The 24,949-nt window shown below is 42.9% G+C and overlaps 1 protein-coding gene across 2 annotated transcripts in view; it reads right to left on the bottom strand.

Moving 5' to 3' along the window:
- Mtmr7 (myotubularin related protein 7) overlaps window positions 1–21,739 on the bottom strand; it is a 90,844-nt gene extending 69,105 nt beyond the window's left edge. For both annotated transcript variants that reach the window (XM_041644463.1, XM_041644464.1), the window contains exon 1: window positions 21,593–21,739. In XM_041644463.1, coding sequence (XP_041500397.1) covers window positions 21,593–21,616 — 24 coding nt within the window. In that variant the 5' untranslated portion in view covers window positions 21,617–21,739. The remainder of the gene's footprint in view (window positions 1–21,592) is intronic.
- Between the last annotated feature and the right edge of the window lie 3,210 nt (window positions 21,740–24,949).

The following is a 24,949-nucleotide window of genomic DNA, read 5'->3' as shown; positions in this document are numbered from 1 at the left end:
GGCTGTCTCAGGTCTATTTCATCTACACAGCAGTAATGCTTCTCATAGCTGAAGATGAGACTTGGAGAACTTCTCATTTCTTGGACAGAGTTATTACAACTGTTTTGCCGGCCCCTGGGAAGATGACTTATAGCAGGAGTTCATGCTCTGAAAATGGCATTTAATACACGCTAAGGAAATCACACTCAGATTCTGGGCTGTGCATTTACCACAAAGCTGACATTTCTGAAATGAAATCCATCTATACGATTAGCGGGGTTGCATATCACTATGCTATTTCTGAAATGAAATCCATCTATACGATTAACGGGGTTGCATATCACTATGCTATTTATATCACTGCTCTTTTCTTCCTTCCTGGGACGTAACATTGTGATGCTTCTTTCTACTGATGTCTCAGCTTTGCTCCAATGCAGTAAAGTTACAGACTCTGTCATGATATGAAATGCTGAAGTCATGGCCAGAAGAGGTAACCTTGGAGAGCATGACAACTGGGGAGAGAAGACACCTGAGGACATCCATGTTTAAAGTTCTCAGGGAGAAGGGTGTGCAAAGCATCACCGGAACAGTCGGGGAGGATGGCGTAAGTGGCAGACTGTACTGTGGGGAGGGGGAGGGGGCAGAGAGAACGGCCGCGTCAGCTGCTGCGGGGACATGGAGCAAGGCGGCACTGGAGTCGGGAACACAGTAGACACTGGTCCTTCAGCAAGAGCCACACAGAGCCACCAGAGGACACAGAAGTGCTAAGGATGGAAGTGAGGGTGTGATGGGATAAGAGGCAATCCTGGTCATTCAGACATACAAAGCCAAAGACAGTTCAAAGAGCCAATGGAGTCCTGTGTGCAGAATTCTTAGTGCTTGTGAGAAAAGCCAAGAAAACAAGAGTCTTCGAAAACACAGAATTGTTCTTGGAACCTGTTTCCATGCTCCTCCAAGGTGTAGTGGACAAGAGGGAATTCACTTCAGCTGCTGTTGTTCATACGTCTCTATGGGAAACATGCCTTTGCCACATGTGGCTGTCCTTAACCCTCAGGGTACAAACCGTCTGATGCTCTGAATAAAGTTGGCTATCGCATGAGACTTTAGCCCGCCTCACTCTTAGGCCTCTCCCAGCTTATGCCGCCGCCTAGAGCAGTTGCCCACACAAGAGCACCTGTGCTGTGACACAGGCATTGACCAGTGATTAGGAGGTGTGTGAGAGGCTGTTACATCCCACACTTTAAAGGATCAGAAAGGGTCCCTTTCCAAAGGATCAGAGGGATCACTAAGAGCAAGAAGTTACTTACGCGACTTGTGCTAAATTCTTCCCCAACCCTATAAAGTTTCTCAGCTTTTAAGACTGAGCTATTTTTTCCCAACTGTAGGACAAGTACTAGTTTAAGTTTAAAGATCTTGTAATATAAAAGGAAAAAATCATGCCTAAAAGCATAATCCCAACTCGAGCACTGTCCATCTTTTAGTATACTATGGAAAACATCTATGTCTCATTGTAGGTGGTCTGGATGAGGCACAGCAGTGGTAGGGGAAACAATTCCCAGTAAGGCATGTCGGAATCTAACCTGTGTGCTTTCCTGAGCCATCAATCCTGCCTTAGCCAAAACCATTTGGACATACCAGCCTTGATATTGGGAGACTCGAAATGTGATTAAGGAAGAGGCAGGGTCTGCATCGGGGAGTAAAGATAAATAACAGATGCTAAAACAACTGGGAATAAGAGGTACCAAGAGGAGAAAGAAAACACAAGTCGCCATGGAAGCTGTCAGGCACTCTCAAGACAGCTTTGGACTTCCAAGGGACAAGAGGCAGAGGTATTCAAAACAGAGGGCCAGGCGATGGTGGTGCATGCCTTTAATCCTAGCACTCAGGAGGCAGAGGTAGGTGGATCTCTGTGAATTCAAGGCCAGCCAGCCTGGTCTACAGAGTGAGTTCCAGGACAGCCAGGGTGCTGTCATGGTCCATATAAAAATTAACACCAGTAATAAATAAAAAAGAAATCCCAAACCTTCTAGGTGTGTTCTTATACTGTGCCATGAATTATATTATCTATCACTTTGGACATCTGACCTCACTTAATCCACACAATATACTCATGAGTCAGGTTCTTGGTAATTTCCATTTCTAAATTCCGTCAGATATTTGTTCAACATCCTCAGATGGAGGTGACTAACTCTAAAACCTAGGCTTGTCATTTATCATGGCTGTGGACACCTACAGATGCTTCTGAGGCTATTCTAGTACTGCTATTTAAAAAATAACATTAAGATAACATTCTCAATTACTTCAAGCAATTTTATACATAAAACTTGAGTCTTGAAACCAGGGTGATTTATTTAGGTACAATTACACTGAAAAACTATATTCACAAACACTATCAAGACATTCTTTGAGACAAATGCAAAGAAAGAAGCTTGGAAATTGGAAACAAGAGCCCAAACACTGGTACAGTCTGACTTTCAGGATTCCCAAAATTAATAAGAGGGCAAACAGTAAACGCCACTGCCCTCAACAAGATGCTGATGGACTGGGGTACTGAGGGCAAACAAAATGACATGACAGCCACTGTTGGCTTCCGGGACCTTACAGGTCAGTGGGAAGCACTGAGACAGTTTAACATCCCTCTCCATTCCCCTTCCTCCTCTGTCAGGTCTGTGCTGAGGGAAATAAAGGGTTTTTTGAGCTTTTCTAGGACAAGGCTGAGAAGCTTCAGTCAAGACACAGGGCTCCATCTCCCACCACCAGGTCTGCAAACAGACACCCTGGCTGCAGAACAGCCACCTTCCTCTTTCCTTTTCTGCCTGAAGTCAGGAGGTGGATCTTATAAATCACCAACAGACAGGACCTCTCTATGGCAACTCTCACCAGGTCACCTGCTAACCTCACCAGACGAGGATATTGCTTTCCACCCTGCAGGTCAGATATGGAACCAGTGAACACTCTGGGTTGCAGAATCGTCTGAGACTACCTGGGTAAGAAGAGCTGCCCTGCAGGACAAGGAGTTCACAGGCAGGGTTACCCTTCACTGAAAAGGATGGAAGAAGGACCAATGGCAGCGCCACAAAATGTTCTCAGGCCAAATACCAAGTCCTCAGAGGTACATAAATTAGGCTGAAGGTTACTGTCAATCATTTAGGGGAAGAGGTCCAGAGACTGTTGGACAGAGAGAAATCAAAATGTCTGCAGCAGCCAAAACCAAAGACAAGTTTATGTTCTAACCTAAGAAAAGCAGCTAGATAAATAGTTCGCCATGCTAAATTTGGTATCGTGTCATTTTCTGACTCTACCAACATGAAAAGGAAAGTATTCAAGAGGCCTGGGCTCTGGATGAGATTCTGAAACGGGACTTGTTAGGCAGAGGCAATTGAGTTCTCTGCTTTTGACCTGCAGGAAGAGACTAAGGGTCTCCAGCAATTCCCTCAATTCCAGGATGCTGTAGCTCTGTCTCAACGGTATTTTAGAGACCATCCAGAACACAATACAGCCATGGTGGAAATGTATACGGTAGTGATTGGGGATTAAAAGAAACCCAGCCACCTGGGAAGGTGGATGGTCAACAGGAAACTCTTCCAGCTTTCTAAGAAAAGGAAGGCCCAGCCCCTACAACAGCGGTATCTGAACCAGGCCAAGGCTGCAGTGCTCAACACTCACTGCTCTGCACACCAAGTGAAGCCATGAACAGCCACAGGCATGCACACCTTCCTGGTCACTGGAGGTGTCCAGGCTGAGCTCGTTGGTCTTACAACCCTCTCACTTTTCCTTTTAAGTTAGGGAAAAAACTAGCTGTATGCTAGAGTCTAAAAGGTTTCTTGAGTTATTTCCACATTATAATTATTCCATAATTATAATTTGGTTTTAAGTCTGAAAGGTTTCTTGAGTTATTTCCACTTGCCATAATTATAATTTGGTTTTAGGTCTGAAGTGATAGTCTTAGAAGCAAAGCCCTTTGGTTGACTTAACAGAATGAACATCATACTGAATCTCTACTTTGGCATTACATACAATGTAACTCCATTAAAAATTTTAAGTTTGAATAAAAGAAAGCCTTTCTGGGCTAGCAAGATGGCTCAGTCAGTAAAGAAGATCTGAGTTCAATCCCAGAACCCTAATGTTGTAAAACGAGAAAAGAGTCATGGATCAAAACTCCAACCTCCAATTTCCCGGAAATTCCAATCAGAATTATTGTACTTATGGGTACACGTGAAAACGTGTGTTGAAGCTAGAGAAGAGACAAGCAGGTTGGCTGGCCATCTAAGCCCCATGCTCTACTCTTGTTGGTGCAAACCCCATGTCCGACCTGAAAAGCCCAGTCTCCTGACTGTTCCACGGTGTCTGGCAATGCCTTGATGTCTGCAAAGGTAGCTATCCCATCGGGAGCTGTAAGACCTTCTGCAACTGGGAAGAAATGCTTGATGAGCCAAGTCTTCTCAGTAGTGCCTTCATTTCTTTTCCTGTGGGGATGGTGGGGATACTCTGGCAAAACCAACTTAAAGAAAAGGCTCCATCACAGCAGGGGATGCACCATCTCGAGAGCCTCATGGAGTAGGTCACACTGCCATGTAGAGTTGAGAAATGGGAAGGGATAAACGTAGACTCAGTATACTTCCACCCACTGCACACAATCCAGAATTCCCTGCCTAGGAAACGGTTCTGCCCACAATCAGGATGGATCTTCCTGGGACTGGAGAATTGGCTCAGTGTTTGTAAAAGCACTGGATGGTCTTCCAGAGGTCTGGGGTTCAACTCCAGCACCCACATGCAAGTTCACAACCATCACTAACTAGTTCCAGGAGATCCAACACCTCTGACCTCTATGGATACCAAGCACATATATGGTACACTGATAAACATACAGGCAAAACATCTATACACATAAAAATGTTTTTTGTAATTAAAATGATGGATCTCAACACATCAGTTAACTAATTAATATAGCCCAGCCCTCCCACGCATGCTCAGAGACCTATCTCTAAGTGATTCTAGATTCTGTCAAGTATACAATTAACAATAACCATCCATTAGTCATTCAATATTTGCTCATATATATTTGGAAATTCCAATGTGGTTTTGTTTATGGAAGATGTCACTATCTGCATAACAATTGATATGATGTTTCAAGATCTTCCAAACCTCCTGAACTATCAATAGTCCCACTCAGAGTAAAAGAGAGAGAGAGAGACCGAGGCAGAGAGAGAGAGAGAATGAACGTATGTGTGGTGGTGGTGGTGTACGTCTCAGTGGTTCTTAACAAAAGTAATTATCATTAAGTTAATCCATAACAAAGACCCAAGTCTAACTTCTTCCTCCCACTGAATACTCACATCTATAGCACAATTCCCTTATGTTAATGTAGTGGTAACCAGAGATGTATTCAATTATAGTTGCCAAAGCACGCTGATACACAAGAAGCTTGAAAAACTGAAGCAAAAACAAATTCTTCCGACCATTCAGAATTGCTACAATCTTATAATTAGGGGGTGGTGATGGTGGTAAATTTCCTAAGTTGAAAAGGAAGCACTTTCTTCTTTCTTTTTATATAAGATTGCCTAATCAAATAAATAGCAGTATTTGTGGAACTTCAAGGGTTTTCCAGTCAAGCCTTTTGGTAGAAAAGATCATGAACACCAATCCTTTCTGCAAAAGGCAGATTTAAACTGTTCAAAACTATAAAACCAATGAAAGTTGTTTCCCAGGACCATTTCATTCAAAGGTTAGAGATAGAAGAACAAGTACAGGAAGGGAAGAAAATACAGAGCACAACCCAAGGAAATGCAAGCCATGAAACCAAAATCAACATTCTGCCTTCGGGGATCCTTACAGCCTTCGGTACAATTCATGAAAAGATACATTGCTGTGCAACCAAATTAATTCACAAACACAGGTAGCAAGCATGGCACCTGCGAATTAACCCATTGACAATTAGACAGCTCAGCCCTATCACTTTAAGTTCTGCAACTTAATAAATTAATTATTTAATTATGTTCATTTGCTGCAAGCCTATTGTGTGCCAGGGACCCAGACAATTTATCAAAGGTTCCCAATGAGTAACAAGGCACAGATTATTGGACACTGTCCATCTGTTACAAACCTTCTAGGAGAAAGAGAAATCTGAGTCTCACATGGCTCAGGCCAAAGATGTTACTAAATCATATGTCAACAAAGGTCAATGGTAACACTTGCTTCAGACTGGCAGGAACTCAGAACACCCAGTTCCTCACACACTGACTCCTGACCACACCCTCCTGCATGCTCAGGGCTCTGCATGCTCCAGGCCACTCCAGCAACCCCAGCCTTACCATCCACTGCACCTATGGACAGAAAAGTATCAGATGGCCCACCAGCACTGCAGCTCCCTGGGTCACATGCTCATCCAGAAAGCCACATAATGATGCAATCTGAGAGTCAGGACTGCTAGTACAGGACACACAGCCTGCATACAGACCGCGCAAACATCTTAAGGGCCAAGGAGACTGACAATGAGTCAGCACACATGGAACAGACAATCTTCCCCGAGTTCTGCAGGGACAGTCGTACTACAAGGATCATGTCACTCTATCCACAGCTGCGACAGCTCCCCTCCGCTGTGGTTGTGGTCCTTCCACAGCACAGGCCCACCTGATTGGCTCAGCAGCTCTTCCTTTCATTCCCCACACAAGAGAGACCTTGCTGACTACCCTTCAGAGACAGAGAGGCACATCAAGATTTACAGTCGCAGCTCAACGTTCACCTTCCTCATTTCTCCAGTAACCGCTATTTAGCCCACATTTTCAATTCTATCCACTTCAACACAAACTTTTCTCTGGACAGGGCTGGATTCATCCAGCTTAACTGAAGTAGGAGGGTTTCGATAGGGAAAATCCGCATCCCAGTCTGAAGCAGACTTACAATCCCATGGGTTTAGACAGATCTACATTAGTCGAGAACTCCATCCCTGTATAATCATGATGCAGTTTTGAAAACTCCCAGGAGAAGAACAGAAAGGTATAGCCGAACTAAATTTAAAAGGGGGGGGAGGGATAAAATTTTGGAATTCCATGCATATTAGGAGGAATTTTTTTTTTCAGTGTACCAGATTTCAAAGTAAACAAGGAATACATTTCCCAATTTCCTGGGAATGTTTAAGTCCTTCTACCACACGGGAAAAAGGAGTCCTGGATGCACATCCTTTTAAAGATTTGTGAGCCACATACACAGTCTCAAGTTATTCCTAGACAGTTACAGTCCATCTGTGAAAACAAAGGATTTGAGAATTTTTCTTTTAAAATGAGAAAAAAAAAGTTTCATTTCCTGTATTTAGTTCTTCAAACTGACTTAGATCAAGGCAAGGAAACTAGCCTGACAATTCTGAATAGAGCTAGAATGTTTACACAAGAGCAGGATGCTGTTCTATCCGTGTAGCTCATTGCTGAGAAAGCGGGGCCCACGGACATTAAACTATCGGTGGTAGAGCATGGATTTAAAACGGTGACACAGAGCAATGTTACTGACAGAACAAGAGTGCTGGGAACCCCTGGGAAAGGCCAGAGAACGCGCCTGTGGCTCGGGGGCAACTGCAAACATCATGCCACAAGTCAGCTCTCAAAAGTGGCCAGACACTTGAGAGTTTGCAAGGGGCTGAAGGATTTATTTTGGTAGGGTGACCCTGGATGCGTAGCCTCAAAGGAACATGCGCTGCTGAACAAAAGGAGAGCCCCAGGATTTATTTCAGCACCACCTTAAAATAACCTCAACAAAAATACCATTTTCTGCAAGCATAAATTAAGAGAAAGGGATTGAAAAAGTTTAAAAAATAAATTAAGAACAGATGCTAGGCCTGATATAATTCAAATATGAAGTGTATGGAGTAACCTATAGGGAGGCAGAGGCAGGCGGATCACTGTGAGTTCGAGGCCAGCCTGGTCTACAAAGGGAGTTCCAGGAAGGGCTCCAAAGCTACAGAGAAACCCTGTCTAAAAACCAAAAAACAAAAACAAATAATGATAGATGTATTAATAAAGTCATTTTAAAAAGTTAACTAGTTTTGGGAGAAAAGACCTTGTAGTCAATGAATACAAAATGCTAGAGGCTTTATTTTTTGTGATAAAGATATATTTCTCAAAAAAAATTTCTAAATTTCTAAAATTCTTCTGAATTTGACATATTTCTACCAAAAGCATTAGCTGATAAAAGACTAAATAAACCCTTTACTTATAAAGCTCTTCGAAAGCTATGGAAAAATATATTTCCAAGGCCAAGCTGTGCCAAGTGGAACTTACTGTGGTCCAATGAGAAGAGACACCTCAGGCAGAGAGGGAGGTAAGCCTCTCCCACCAAACCTGACAGGGCCTGAGGATGGAAGAGTGGAGGCTATCCATCCAGGAGCAAGCCGGGCCCATCCAAGGGCAAGTCGGGCCCATCCAGGGGCAAGCCGGGCCCATCCAGGGGCAAGCCGGGCTCATCCAGGCTCATCCAGGGACAAGCCGGGCTCATCCAGGCTCATCCAGGGACAAGCCGGGCCCATCCAGGGACAAGCCGGGCCCATCCAGGGGCAAGCCAGGCTGCATCGTGTCTACACATCCCCAGACTGTACTCTTGAACGCCTGAAAGACAGACTGTACAACCACACCACATGCTCTTCCTCCTCTTACTATAGAGCCCTTAAAAGACCATTATTTCCTCTCTACGAAATTCATGCAAAGCAAATGTCTCACAGATACAAAAATAGGAGGCCTCTTCTGAGTTCTGAAAGGCAAAGCTGCACTAATGCCCTGCCACGGGGAAACGACATGCTCAGCTCATCCTAACACTCAGGCCTACCCACTAATCCCTCCTTGTTCAACCACCCCATGCAATGGCCATTCTCTGTCCTCTAAGTTGCTATGATGCCTCTGGTAGCTAACACTCATTTTACACCTACCAAGCACTGCCTTAATGCATGCTATTCCTACAGCACTGCTTGGAATCCAATCTCAAGGAAGGCACTAGTTATTCTGTATTTGATCCTGCAGCCCCATGAACAATATCGGCACCCACTTTTATAGCTATTCCATGGCTTACTGGATTCCAGAAGCAACAAACCCTAACAATTGCAGATCAACCCCCCTCAACTGTAGGATCCTTAAGGATGGGCATCACAATTTTTTCATCTTTGTAGGCTAATGCCTAGCATATGTGCTAAAATATGTGTCCAACAAAGGAAAATTAATAGTGCTTTGGTTAAAAACAAAGCATATGAGAATTTACAGGTAGAACTGGGTATGATTAAACAGGAAGGTACTCTTAGTAAATTTGAATTTTCAGATGAGATAAAGAGGAATTGTCTATTATGGAGTACATTAAAAGTCAAAGACCAGGAATAATATAGGAAAAGAGAACTTATGTCCTATAACTAAAATGATACAATCTTGAAGGATAATAAGAAAAAAGGGCAATGAAGGTCTTGAGTCTTGGACCCAGAGTCACATTAAACCATATTCTCTCTTCATTCATTGGACAGTGTAAGGGTTCCTCCCCTTGTAGCAGACACTGGCCTGGATGCTGGGGATACATAAATAGCTGAGTTAAAGTCCCACCTGCATTCTACTTGGGGATGTGTGGGCAAGAAACAGACAATACACCAGATGGAAAAATAAAGTAAAATTTGTGTGCATGCATCTGTTTATGCTAGAGTACCAAAGATCTGAGGGAGGAAATTAAAGCAGATAAACATATCTGACAATGGTCTGACAGGAAGGGCTTCTCTAATAAATTGGCGAGCATGTTCAACTGAGTCAGCCATGTGGAAGTGTGGAGGAAAGAACATTCCAAGAAGAGGGGAAAAAATACAAAGGCAGGAGCAGCCATGGATGCTCAGGTGGCAGGGAGGGCTGATCAGAGGTGTCAGCATGGGGAGGAATGGACCAGCTGGCACAGGTTACAGAGATGAATCTTGGAGGGTCTTCCGAACCACGATATGAGCTCAACTTTGATGTTGAGGATGGTGGGAAACCACTGGAAAGCTTACAGGAGAAAGGGAACGGGGCTTGAGAAAGACATGCTCTAGAAATGAAATGGTTTTCCATATAGAGATTACAAATACACTGTATAAAATGATTACAATATGCTTAATTCCAAATGACGATGTCAGTTCCGTGAAACTAGGTGTGGCAGTGATGTTAACCATCAGAGAGCCAGGCCTTTACATAAGACTGACCATATGAGAAACATGCAAGTTAGCAAACAAAGGCACGGACAGGCTTTCAGGCTATCTACTCAGTCCAAAAGGCAGCATACCCCCTTCTTAAACCTTTAACTGCTAAAACTGACTGAACTGTACCTTGAACATCTAAGTAACTTGTGCTTTGCAACTTGCCCAGAGGAATCAAATTTTCTCTCAGAGCTTGGCAATACATTTATTTCTCCGGGAATCTGTGATAAGCAGTGTTTTAATAAGCAAAAAAGAGAAAAGTAAATATACAATTTTTATAAAGTTGTCATGGCCTGCCACAAAGCTTTAAGTGGAAGCTATTTTTAAACTATTTCAAATGGCTGTGGGAGGAAGGGTTGGGTCCATGTCCTGGGAAGGACTCTTACTCCCAAAGGCTTCAACTAGCTGTCCACCGGGGGAAAGGGCACTAGAAAAAATAGTTTAAACTGTTCCTGGCCTAAGAAATATGATACAAAATGAGCTACTTGCAGGCCCTCTGAGCACTGAGCAAGAATACAAAGCTGAGACTTCACACGCACAGTCACGGAATTTTGGCTATCTGGTCATACATACTGTCACGGCTTGTCCTGTCCAAAGTGGAAGAAGTAACAATAAAAACAAGTCACAAAGTCAGGGTGAGAAAACCTTGTGTAACTCTCCTCTGTGAAAAGCACCTCAGACAGTGTTGAGTCTACAGAGATGACGCAGAACCAAGAGAGTCTACCGAGGAAATGCTAAAACTTACCAAGAAGGGAACAATGGCCAAGATGGCCATACACAGGTGCTCAATGTCTCCATTACTCCAGCATGCAAATGTTTCTAGGTACATAGCAAATGCTCTAACTGCCTCCCTTTTCAGTAGGACTGGTACTTCCCTCTACTACAGAGTTGTGTGTCTTGTCCTCCCCACTACCCTATCCCATCCCTCCCAATACCCCCCACCTCACCTTCTCCACACATCCACTCCAAAAAGACCCTCCCTTAGGAATTCAGGCAATTCCTCATAGGCTGCTTTCAGTGTCTCCCGGAGCAAAACTGGATAGTTTCCTAAAATCCATGAGCTTGCAGAGATTAATGTTTTTATTAAAGAAAAATACACTCTGAGAGCAAGGGTGTGAATGAGAGCTGGGTTACACAAAGTCACTCTTTGTAGATTGCCTCCAGGGGAGAAAAATATTTGAACCCCTTGTGAAGTGTGGAAGCGAGTAAGTAGGTCAACCAAAATGGATTGAGAAATTTCTTTTTATTCTAATATTGCATGGAAGTTTTCACAGCACACAAACCTGGCGTCATCTCCTTTTGCAATCAGAGTAATAATAATAATAATAATAAAGTGCTAAGAAATACCATGAGCCTCATTGTTAACTGTTGCAAATACATTCTCGGTCTGGTCTGTAAACGTCAAAGATGAGGGAGCCAACGTTTTGAGAGTTCTCAGGAACTCATGGAGACCATATACCTAGTTGTAGTCAGAACTGTGGTACTGACCACAGATGGACACAAAGATTAAAGGAACAAAACTGAGCCGAAAAAGCCCACACATCTGTGCTGAATTGATTCTTAGCATGTGTGCCAAGACAAGGAGCTGGATCAAGCAGGGTCTTAATAATAAACAGCCCTGGAGCAAGTGGCTCCACAAGAAAAGCACTACTGCCCTATACCTCACACAACCAGCAAAACTTCGTTCCAAGATATAAAACCTAAACTCTAAGACTTTGGGACCTTGGGTTAGGCCATGGATTGTAAAAGCCAAGGCACCACGGAAGGCACTAACAGTTTAAACTGGACTGAACTCCCACCAAAACTAAAAACTTTAATGTCTCAAAGGTCAACACCAAGAAAAAGACATCCCATGGAATAAAAGAAGATAATCATGAGTCATATACGCACTCGTGAGCAGAATCTATGAAGAACATCTACAGTCAAATACTAAAGGCCCAGCTAAATTACACTTCAAAAACTAAGACAGTCCATCTAAAAACAAGCCAATGACTTAAACAGATCTGTATCCAAGTAAGATATCATCAACACACACAAAAAAGTAGTCAGAATAATTATTTCTCAAGGGGTTGCAAAACACCCCCAGTAGGGCCTACATACCCCACCACTTACAGAATAACTGTAATCTTAAAAGTAGACAGTAAATGCTGGTGAGAGGATGAAACTGGAATGCCCATTCATGTTTATAGAAAATATAAAATGGTACAACATCTCAGGAAAACTGTTATTAATCAAGAGACTCCCAATTATACACCCAAGAGAACTGCAAAACATGTCCCCCAAAACACCTAGACATGAGTGTTTATGGATGCACTAGTTATAATAAATAAAACATCCAGAAATAACCCAAATACCAACTAATAAATATCAACTAATAAATGAGTAAACAACCTTGAATACATCCACAATAGAGTATTAACTAGCAATAGCTGAGATGTAGCTCACACTTAGAACTAGGTAACCATGTGTGGTGGGAATGAGCCTGTGACCCCAGTAGTTCAAGATCATTCTCTGAACTGGTATAGGCTACAGAAACCTTGTCTCAAAAAAAATTAACAATATTACTTAGCAATATATTCTAAAAATTGTATGAGCCCTAAAACATCACACTAACTGAAAGAAGTTAGGCACAAAGAATAGCATATTTTATAATGCCATTTATAGAAAATGAACAGGCAAATATGTAAAGAAAGCAGATTAGTGAGTAGCCAGAGTACGGGAAGATACAAAGGAGAAAAAACTGCTAACATACATAGGGTTTCATTTTAGAACATTCTTAGGTTTAGAACTGTCTGAAAATTATGTTTCTGTACAAAAGCCATTTTACCTGGAATACTTATCATGTGTAAGAACAGCCCTAACTCACTCCCAGCCACCTGTCTTCTCAAAGTTCTACATTTTTCTCCATAACATTTTCTCCCACAACACACACACACACAGGCCATGCATATCATACAGTCTTCATCCAGCTACCTAAAGGGTATTGGCAGCGAGCAGCATTTCTACACTACATGCATGAATAAAACTGCAATTCAAGTATGACGAATTCTTTAGTTCAACAGCAGACTGTGTGCCCTAAATACCAAAGGCTAACTCAGGACAGCAAGACTTCATCCAAATATTGTTAAACCTATTAAAGGCGAGGATTTCAAGAAACATGGATGCCTATCTCTATCATCTATCACTCTCTCCCTCACTCTCTAGAGACAGGGTCTATCAGTGAATGGGGCATTTGAGCTTGAGGGCTCCACTGGTGGCCAGCATGCCCAGGAGACCCTGCTGTCTCAGGATCCCTGCTTGTAGCCAATCCCTGTTCTTCACCTAGGATGGCATTTAGGTCCTCAGGTTTGAGGTACCAAACACTTACCCACTGAGCCATCTTTCCAGCACTAAATATGGATGATTTTTGAGGCAGGCTTAACACAATTTCTGAGAGGATTTGGCTTTCTGAAAACGGAAGATGTAACTGCCACAGTTATACTTTAAAGTGTAACGGTTCAGACCAACAACGCAGGCCACCTTATCTCTTGAGTGTGAGAGACCATGTGTGACTGACTACACAGATCGTCTCCTCTGCAGTTGTGAAAAAGTATTGGACCTTTCTAGATGAACACACAATGCTGCTCCTGGTTCTTACGGTAAAATCAAATTACGATATCAAGAAAAGCAAGCAGAACGCTGAGTAACACAAATGCAAACTGTTAACCTGGAGCTAAAGATACAAGCAGACAGCTGAAGGCCTGGACTAGGAGCATCCAGCCCCCAGCTGCCCTTCCACTTCATTCTCAAAAGTGCAACGAAAAATGACGGACTTGTGAAGCCCATCAAACCTGGAGTCACACGGTACAATTTTGAGTCTCAGTCTGCCCTCTCGGGTTGAAAAACCCATTCAGCCTCAGTTTCCTCAGCTTTGAAGTATGGCTAACAACGGTATTCACCTGCAAGCGGGACTGAGAAATACGTGGATTATCACACAGAAAGCTCCAGTGCAGCGCCCAGTACAAGGGCTCCAGTGCAGCGCCCAGTACAAGGGCTCCAGTGCTCTAGAGGAGAGGCTTTGATCAGCCATCCTGAGTGTTGTTGTAAATAGCTACTAGGTAAGCTCAACCTGACAGGTGAGCAAAGACACATAAATCAACAAATCATATATCATCATCAAGAATAAATTATTTAAAAAATTCTGCTACAATAGTGTCATGCAAAATTCTGGAAGAAAATGCCACAGAGTCATCAAATAAATCTTTACAATGTGTGTTGAAATGGAACCAAAAATATACAGAGTTCCGCACAGTGGTTTAAATACACTGTTACAGTGACAAGATGGGGATAAGTTAAATATCAAAGAAATTAAATGCTTATCTTAAGAACAATGAAGCAACTAAGGCTTTTGACTGCTTCCCAGAATTCCGTACAGATGTAAGACTTCTGGGTGAGAAACAGAAGATGCTGTTCACTGCACACCGAGAGCTCAAGCTTCCCGTTCACAAGAGCTCCGCACCCTGCCTCCTCAGTATGTCCAGGGAGAATATGGAGCAGTCTACACAGACAACCAAACCTGAAGAGCCTCTGCCTCCAATGAAGACAATTATAATGGTCGGGGAGGGCAGATCAAGTCACTCTACGCTACTTACATAGAAATACCTGAGAGAGAAAGAGAGACTGTATCTAAGCTGTTCACTATTCACCACCCTTCAGACAGAAGCATGGACGTGCAAATGATCTACCAGAACTGTAGGGTTGGCCTAGACTAACTTATGCATGGTCTAACCACAGACTATAATTATAGTATCTGAGGTTATTAAAAGTCACCTTTCAGAAAAATAGTTAATAAAAAAGAACATTAAAGAGACAGAATATGGACCAGACTTTGTTTAATTCCATTTGTACTCATATGCAAAGAAAAGGACTAGCATGACATAGAGAAGTAGGTTTTTCTGGGTAGTGATTGTTTTCATTCTGCTTTTCCAACAAAATGTCTTCATGACCTCAATACTCAGAAACAACTTTAAGAAAATCTAGACATGACACCAAAACCAGGAGTACCTCCCCTACGCCGTAAGTAAACAGCCATGAACACTTGGGTCAATAAAATTAAACTTCTTATGTTTCAAATGGCACAAAGGGTGGGGAAGCTGAACTGACTTGGTCTGATGCCTGGCAATGCAAGAAGTCCTGAGTTGGATCCCTAGTAACCAGCATCTCTTAAAACAGGCATGTTGGCACATGTCTACTGTGGGACAATGGTCTTGACACCTGTATTGGTTTAATAAAATGCTGATTGGCCAGTAGCCAGGCAGGAAGTATAGGTGGGGTGACCAGAACAGAACAGAATTCTGGGAAGAGGCTCAGTCTGCAGTCATCAACCAGACACAGAGGAAGCAAGATGAGAATGCCTCACTGATAAAAGATACCAAGCCACATGGCTAACACAGACAGAATTATGGGTTAATTTAAGATGTAAGAGTTAATTAATAAGAAGCCTGAGCTAATAGGTCAACCAGTTTATAATTAATGTAAGTTTCTGTGTATTTCTTTGGGACTGAATGGCTGTAGGACTGGGTGGGAAAGAAACCTCTGTCAACACATGTCCACCATCTTAGCAACTGGAAGGTGGAAGCAGATTGGATCAAATGTTTAAGGTCATCCTCAGCTACAGAGTCAGTTCAAGGTAAGCATGGGATACACAAGATTTCTTAAAGCCAAAAAAAAAAAAAAACACTTATCAGAACAGTGAAAGGAAAACCTACAGAATAGGAGAAAACACTGACAACTCAGAAATATGACTAGAGACTTACACCCAGAGCTCTCAGAATTCGACAATTAAAAAGACAAGGGGGATGGGAGGAAGGGGAGGCTGAGAAAGGTTATCTGGGAAAGTGGGCATGACCACAGCAGGACACATGTGCCCACAGAAACTTAACAGTGATATCCATTAATATACACAATTAATATGCATTGGTGACTTTATAAAATAATTTCTTCAAAGAATCTGGAAGAAATTAAAATTCAGTTTCAAAATAAATGAAGGATTTAAATAAAATTATCTGGAGAAAATACACAAATAGTTAGAGTAAGCACATGGGAAAACCCTTGGCATCCTCAGTCATTAGGGGATACAAACAGGATACTTGATCTAGGGTGGGTTTACTGCCTGAACAACTTAATGCTTAATTCAGGATATAGTTGCTTGATGTCTTAAGTATTGAAGCAAGTAACTGTTCTGGTTGTCCTTTGTATCATGTTAAAACAGCCTTTTGCCTTCTTCCCCTCTTTCTGTATTGGGTATAAAAGTGTACGGAAAATAAATGTGGGTAAATTCAGCATTCGGTATTCGCTGAGTTGCCCCCCTACTACTATCCTGAGTCTCTGTGATTCTTATCTGTTCCTCCTATTTAACGTTTTCTAATCTGCATGCTACTACCCTGGAACATACAAACCCACCATGGCTAGGATTGTAGCAGAAGTCACCCCAAAAAGGTGGCTCATGACATAAAAAAAAAAAAAGCATATTATTGGATTATTGGTTGCTAGAGTCAGGAGAAAGGGAAACGGGAAGTAACCACTAATGTGTATTGTGATTCCTGTGAGAGTAAGAAAATGTTCAGAGCTGGGCAGGGTGCTACACACCTGCATACACTCTCTACTATATTTATCATCTGCAAATTATTTGCTAAATAAAAGAAAAAGCCCAAGTGGCAATGGTATAGCAATGATGACTGGCAAAGAAAGAAAATCTCATCTTACTGTCAGAGAGCTCACAAATGAGATCACTATTCCCAAATGAAAGAAAGTCAAATTGGACAGTTTGACATTAATTCGAGACCAGATTCTAAAATTAGTAACTTAATGGAACTTTGTAGCAACCTAAAAAGGGAAACCATCAGCCATCAGGAACATCAAGATTCACTCAGTCATCATTTCAAAAGGCTGTATTTCCTTTCGCTCAGATGAACTGTTTGGAGGAGTGACGAAGGATGGCTAAGAGACCTAGTAAAGTTACCAAGGCTAAAGTCCTAAGAAATGGGGCAAAGGGCATCAGCTGCTAAGAATGTGCACACCATAGTTTCTCTTGGATAAGATGAGGAACGAGGCAATAACACTAAGCACAATTTATAGTGCCTGGTACCAAACTGAGAGGATGGGTATAAGGATCCAAAGCAAGATTGAGCAACATTCTAAACCCAATGGAAAGCAAGCAAGCAACAACAAAAACAAAAAACAAACAAAAAGCCTAACTCATGTACGTTTAAGACATTGTAAACCAAAGCTAAACAATGATTTCTTTGGGCATGAAAAAGTATTCTAGAACTGGACAGTGATGATGCGTGCACAACACCACATGCATACTAAAGCCAATAGGTTGCACATTAAATATAAATGTAATCATTACTGTAGTGTGTGTGTGTGTGTGTGTGTGTGTGTGTAGTATGTATGGTATGTAAGAGGGCTCACAATCCAATCAAGTTACAGATACAAGGCATATAAAACCTAGATTGCTAATATGCCTATTTTAAAAAATGAAGTACTTAAATGAAGAGCACTGTTCATTCTTTCAAGCATTATTTAATACATGCCTCACTGTGTGAGGAGCTATGGATGAAGGAATGAATACATCCACATTTTTCTGGGATCCCCAATTAAGAAAGGAAGCTCAACAGTCAACAAATACCACCAAAATTAATATAATAACCAAAATGAGGAACATAAAAGAACAAAATGGTTCCATACAAAAAAATAGGCAAGTCTAATTTAGATGAAGGTAGAGGCAATATCCCCTCTGAGATTACATATATTAGATTTATTTTGTGTGTGTTTTGTTTGTATTCATATATGTGCACCACATGAGGGTTGGTGCTTGTGGGGGTCAAAAGAGGGCACTGGATCCCCGGGAATTGGAGTTACAGATAGTTGTGAATTATCATGTGGGTTCTGGGAACTGAACCTGGGTCCTCTACAAGATGAACAAGTGCTCTTAACTACTAAGCCATCTCTCCAGTCCCTGACAATACGTTTTACTTGAAACTTTGACTATGAGAAATTTAGCCTGGTAAAGAAAAGAGCAGAGTGTGCCATCTCCCATTCCTCCTGGAAAGGAATGACAGTGTGTAAGTCCTACACTACAAAAGAAACCATCACACTTGCTAAACCTTCAAAGGGCATTGCCCTGGTCAGGAAGTGGTCAATAAATAAAGCTGGGGAAAGTGGACAAGTCAGTCACACAAAGTCCTAGAATCCTTTGACTCATTTCATCTGTCAGCTTTACTGGATTAAAAATAAATAAATATAAAAACAAACATAACTAGGGCATGAATGAGGCACATGAATGTGGGGAACACCATCTCAAGAGTTGGGGTCCCTGACTACAGAAAAAGGGGGAGATAACTAAGCAGTGTCATTCCCTTTCCATACTGAGAACCTAGGGCCAAGTCATTCCACTATGATGGCCTCCCAACCATGATGGGCTGTAAACCCTTCAACTGTGAGCCAGAGTAAACCCTTCCTGCTCTAAGTTGCTTTCTGCTGGGTGTCTGGTGGCTGCTAAAGGAAAATTAATATAAGTAATGTGTGATCATATCTTGCTATAATAGAATTACCCAGCAAAGAAGAAAACAGGAAAATGGGGAGACTCTTCAGTAAGGGCCCAGACTAAGGAGTGGGAGTTAGAAGAAGGGGAAGCACGCCAAGGTCTGTACCAGAGAGGGTCACAAAGTCCATTAATAACTCAAAGTTACAAATGTGAAGGAAATGCCTTGCAGAAGATTACAACAGCAGAGCAAAGACTCCGCTTCCCACCGTGAACAGTACAGGTAACACCAAGCGCCTCACTCCCACCCAACTGCAAAGCAACTTGTTCTTGGAGTAGTTTTTCCCTGCACGGGACTCTTATGGTAGAAACGCATCCTGTTTAGCCTATGTTCTATAAAGAGCTTTACTGAAGTGTACACACAGGCACACACAGAGAGAAAGAAATACCTACAAGGCACTCCTTATAATTCAAATGTATCTTCTTAAACTGCACTCCAGAGCACACGCTGTGACAGCTATTCGTTTTCACCGAACAAATCAATAACTTACATTGTCAATGGAAAAGGAACTATACATCATGCGTGCATTTAATTTCCAAAAAAAAAAAAAACCCTTTGCATCCTGGTAAATAGTGGATCAGCTAAGCAAGTTTTGCATACACAAGCCCAAGATAAAAAAACTATAAAATCATGGAAAAACCCAGAGAATAGAACAGAAACACGAAGTCTATGAATATGACTTTCAACAACTACACATTTCATGTATGCTTTGAAAGTAACTATACACTTTTCCTTCATGCATATGCAATGGTTAATGTTTAAAATTCATGTGTCTGCTGTATGCACCCCTAGCAGCCAGAGTTGGATACTGGACTCTGCCTTCTGTTTTTCTACCACTTTCTGCCTCATTTTTGAGGCAGGGTCTCTCTTGCGGAAATGGGAGCTTGCAGCTTTGACTAGACTGGCCGGCCAGTGAGCTCTGGCAATCCTCATTGCCAGCCACCACTCAGTGCTGGGGTTACAGCTGTGTGCCAACACACACCCCGCTTTTATGTGCGTGCTGGGGACCAAATCAAATCCTCATACTTGTGTAACATGGACTTTACTAACTGAGTCATCTTCGGAGCCCAGCATCCTATAACCTTTTGCTGTTGCTGTATATGACTTTGTCCTCTATGGTGTTCCCAGCTGAGTACCATGCAACTGAGTTGTGCTTGTTTGCTCTCATACTGTCTTAAGTCTCCTGTTCTGCGTTGGCTTGCATTCACAGCTACCCTTGACGTACAACACTGCCTACAGGGTGGTGATGAAAACCAATCTTGTTGCTCAGGTATACATAAATGGCTTTGTCTGAGACAAAACAGAATTAGGACCAGAAAATGACTTTACTCTCCCAAGTTCATACTGAATGAGAGAATGCCACCCAGCGCCACGATAGAGAACTTGTCATCCTGGCTGGTGACATCCACACAAGACACCACCTGTACAAAGGGCCTCTTCATCATGAAAGAATGCCCTTGGTGAGAGACAAAGGAAATACAGGGGTTAAATTCATCATTATCAAATAAATTATTTAGTACCACTTAAGCCCTGAAAGCCTTGGGCCACCTATCCTGTGGTTTATGGAACTGTCTTCTAAGTTTACAATTTCCTGATTGTAAGGCAATTAAATTCCACAGTGTAACACCAATGAAATTTATATTTGCCACTGGAACTGACATTCTTCAGCAAGCTAGAAGAACCGAGTCTTCCACAAACATAATATTAAAGAGGTTTTTTAAACTAAGAGGTATCGGCCACCATTTCAGAATGTAGGAATAAATTCTTCTTGCTGGGTAGACAGCAAAGTAATTACATTTATTTCCCTTCTCATGAAATAATAATACCGCTGGGGCCACATGAGTTCTGTTCACTCAGATACAGCTTTGGCCTAAGTCTATCAGGGGCCTAGATTTTAAACATAAGACGTTTCGAGAAGGACTGTGTGATGGCAACAAGAGACAGACAACAGAATTTTTTTTTGGGGGGGGGGTTAGGGAAAAGGTAGAAGGGGAGGGAGAGAGGGGGGGAGGAAGCGGAGAAGTGGGGAGAGAGGCAGAATTTTTAAAAGTATTCCTTCCCATCTTTTTTTTTAATCTGATAGGAATTTCTATCATTACATTATTTTTGTTCTAAATTATATTTCAACAAAGAATGGCAAGGTTTGGAGGCTTCCAGGCTTACTTAACTGGATAATCGGAAACCAGTCATTTTTGTTCAGTGGCAAACGCTGGTGTGTTTAACACACACCCACGGATGAATCTATCCCTAGCATCTTTCTTCCCTGAGAAGCAAGCAAACTGGAAATAGAGGGATACGCCATCATTCAGTTATAGCAAGTATGGATCCTAAGCTCAGAGGAAGGCCCCCTAACAGCTCCCGCCATGCGATGGGAAAGGATGCATCGCGTGAGTCTTAAGTCTTAGCTTCCACAAGCTTCCAAGTTCATTCAAGCCATCTGTTTATAATGCGCTTTCCTTGCACCTGCTATTCAAGGGCTTGCTTCCCTTTCAACTGCTCAGAGCTACAGGCACCTTTCTAAAACGATTTTTTTTTTTTTTTGGAAGCCTAGAACCAAACAAGTAGAAAAACCTTGTGACTCAAGAGACAATTAGGGTTCGTTCCCTCCTGCCCACCCCTGCGTCCACAGCGCACCCCACAAACCGCCCTTCCTCCCCCCCAAGGACAAGAGGTTAGCTCCGGTTAGGCCTGTGAGCCAGCAAGAGAAAGGCCGGCCCCGCAGCGCACAGGGAGATGCTAGGGAGCCGCCAGCTCCTCCCTCGCTCGCGGTCCAGCTCCCCGTGGGGCAGCTCCGTGCGCTCAGGCTCAGCATCCCTCCAACTCTCCCTCCTCCGCCCAGGCCACCAACCTTGGGCGTGCGGATGTGCTCCATGGCGGACCCGCGACTGCAGGTCCCCGGCGGGCGCGGCCTCACGCACCTACGCGCGCGTGCGGCGCAAAGGGAAGGGAGGGGAGGGGGCTTCGGCCGGAGCGGGCGTGGGCGGGCCGTGGGCCTGGCTCCGCCTCCAGGTGCGCGGGATGTGCGGGAGCCCCTGAGCGCCTGCGCGGACCCCGGAGCTCGGCTCTGCGCCTGCTCGCACCTGCGGGTCTCACACCCCCTTTGGACTTCGCCCTCCCTCTCGGTTTCGCCTCTCTGGCTAAGGATCTCACTGCCCAAGCTGCTCGATTTTATTTTCCTCCCCCGAGATGGGCATCCTCAAGTCGGTCATGGAAGCGCTTGCCTGAATGTCCCATCCACTCAGGAGGCTGAGGCAGGAGAATCATTTGGGTCCAGCAGCTTGGAAACCACAAGAGAGACGTAAAGACATCCCCGTATTTTAAAAACAGAAGGAAAAAAAATCAAAGGCGGTCAGCTTTCGTAGTACGGTAATACTGTGGCACTACTGTTCCCTGAGGTACAAAGAGGGCCTTGTGTTGGGTGTGGCTTCTTGGAGAGATGCGAATAAATATGTGGAGCTTTACAGCCTCATTGGCTGTGCTCCAGAGCATCCCAGGGTAGGTGAGATTTCAGAGTGGGCTAGGAAACAAAATGACTACAAATGTACCCTTATGTGGTACGCATAGTCTAGTGGGCTCTGGCTTTATTTTGGCCCAGGCTCAGCCATCCGAGTATTTGGGATGAAAATGAGATTAATACCAACATTGTTTTTGCCCTATTAAGTTTGCCACTAAAGCCAGACATCTCACGTCACCGTGTGACTTCGCTGTCGGAACTCTTGATAGAGATGCGAAAACACTTGGCCCTGTGCTAGGAACACATTTGGCCATCTTTACCTAGTTCAAACTAAACAGAAGCTAGAGACACAAAACCATCCTTTATGAGGTTCCATTAAGCCACTGGGGAAGGCTAGAGACTGAAAACGGCAGCTCTAAGTGAACACGCCATGCCATACTGAAATTTCGTAGAACAATTCTTGGAGTTGTATTTATTTTGTTGCTTTCCTGGCCTTTATTTATGACAGTTTTGTAAACTCTTTGATCGTACATACTGTGTATTTGCTTGTTCGATGTCTGGTAGGCATCTTGTAGTCTTCCAAATATTTATTCAATACGTTTTAAAATCGTTGCATCCCCTTCACATTGTATATCCCTCAGGCTTACTGTCTCTAGTACTTAGAATGCTACCATATACCCTTCAGGCTCCCTGCTTTCACTACTCACCACCAAGTAGAAGGGAGGATATTGTAGGGTTTTGTTTTACAGAAGGGATCTTAGAGTTGTCAGGTGAGGGAATGATATATGTTATTAAAACATATATCTATATAATTTCAATATGTCTATATTCAGGGAATGCTTAAATTCAACCTAGGTAGATGACAAAGCCTAATAATCATTTATTGAAGAGACACTGTCATTATTTAAGCAATTCATGCTCAGAGTATCACAGCAGATGCCAAGAAACTGATGGGTGATACAGATGAGGATACTAAGTTATAAACGTGGTACAGCCCACACCAAGCAAATGAAGCTAAGCCAACTAAGATGCTCACAAAAGGCCTAATGAAACCAACCTCCCAATGATGATTTGTGCCTTGAACTTTTTTGCTATTGCTTAGATGAAGCCCAATAGGATCAGACACTTAGTTCTTAAAGTTCAATGTTTCTAGAGGAATTTTTAAATAAAAAACTTGCTACAAACTGGGGACTCTTCCAATACTCTGTGATCTTCAGTGGCCTGAAGATACTTGGAAATGTGCCAAACACTTACAGTTTTTCTGGAATACTTTTATTTCTCCCAAGACAGCTCAAATTTTGGATCTGGCAATGACGCCAAAAAGTGTTTCCTTGGGGACTCGTGTGGCTAATGATTGCATGTTAGCTAAAACCCTGGTCAGGACTATTAAACCCTAATGGATCACGCTGCATGCAGAAGAGTGACACATCTCCAAACAAGCCTACCCTCTGATAGGAAATGTTGTGAGACACCTATGTGAGAAGATCAGAGATGTATGTGAGGCCTTGCCTGGTAGAGAAAAAACTGACATCTGACCCCCTCAGGGTTTAAATAAAGTTGATAGTGTGGGATATCATGTCGTCTTTGGCTTTTTCCTGGTATCAAAGACGTAGAGAAAAAAAAACTAAGTGGATTGTAGACATCTCTGCCTTTTTTCCAGAAACCAGAAAAGAAACGTCAGGGCAGCCAAAAAGAGCACTTAAGTCGGTGAGCAGGCAGGGTTTTTAAATAGTCTCCTTTATTTTGTTCTCTCTCCAGGAAGACTTGGGGCTCAAGCCAAGTCTGTGTCCTTAGGCCACTTGCATTGCTTATTCGTTTTCACCCCCATGCCTTCAAGCCCTGCTTTAATACATGTGCTTCTCATCTTGGCATTTCCAATCCTGAATTCTCTCCCTTAAATATTGTAGCTCCATTTTCCTCCTCAGTGTAATCTGTAGGCATAGTTCAGTTGGTAAGGTGCTTGCCACATTCGCATGAGGACCCGAGTTTGGATGACGTAGAATCTCAGTATGGTGGAAGAAATGCCTGCTATCCCACTACCGGGAAAGCAGAGAGAAGTGGCTGATACAAGGACTCGCTGATCAGATAGCCTAATCTAATCAGGCAAGCCACAGATCACACGTAGTAAGAGACCGCGTCTCGAAATGCAGGGTAGATGGCTTCTTGGTAATGACAGCTGAGGTTGTCATCTCTGGTCTACATACACACACACACGCACACACACACAGCTCACACATTCACACACACACACACACACACACACACACACACACAAAGCTCATGTGCCCACAGTCATACACATGCAATGATAATCCACTTGTCACAAACCAGGTATGGTTAAGAACTTGGGCCCTTATTTAGCTTCTCTAGGAACATGAATTATAAGCTCAATGTCCTTTATTTATGGCTAGAAACCAAATATGAGTGAGTACATCCCATGTTCCTCTTTTTGGGTCTGGCTTACCTCACTCAGGATAGTGTTTTCTATTTCCATCCATTTGTATGCAAAATTCAAGAAGTCCTTGTTTTTTACTGCTGAGTAATACTCTAATATGTATATATTCCATACTTTCTTCATCCATTCTTCCGTTGAAGGGCATCTAGGTTGTTTCCAGGTTCTGGCTATTACAAACAATGCTGCCATGAACATAGTTGAGCATATACTTTTGTTGTATGATAGGGCCTCTCTTGGGTATATTCCCAAGAGTGGTATTGCTGGATCCAGGGGTAGGTTGATCCCGAATTTCCTGA

Source organism: Microtus oregoni, unplaced genomic scaffold (genome assembly GCF_018167655.1).
Source record: "Microtus oregoni isolate MIOR12 unplaced genomic scaffold, Mior012 000096F_ref0000112, whole genome shotgun sequence".
Taxonomy (NCBI): domain Eukaryota; kingdom Metazoa; phylum Chordata; class Mammalia; order Rodentia; family Cricetidae; genus Microtus; species Microtus oregoni.
The sequence above is the reverse complement of the archived record's forward strand: the minus strand, read 5'-3'. Positions and strand labels throughout refer to the sequence as shown.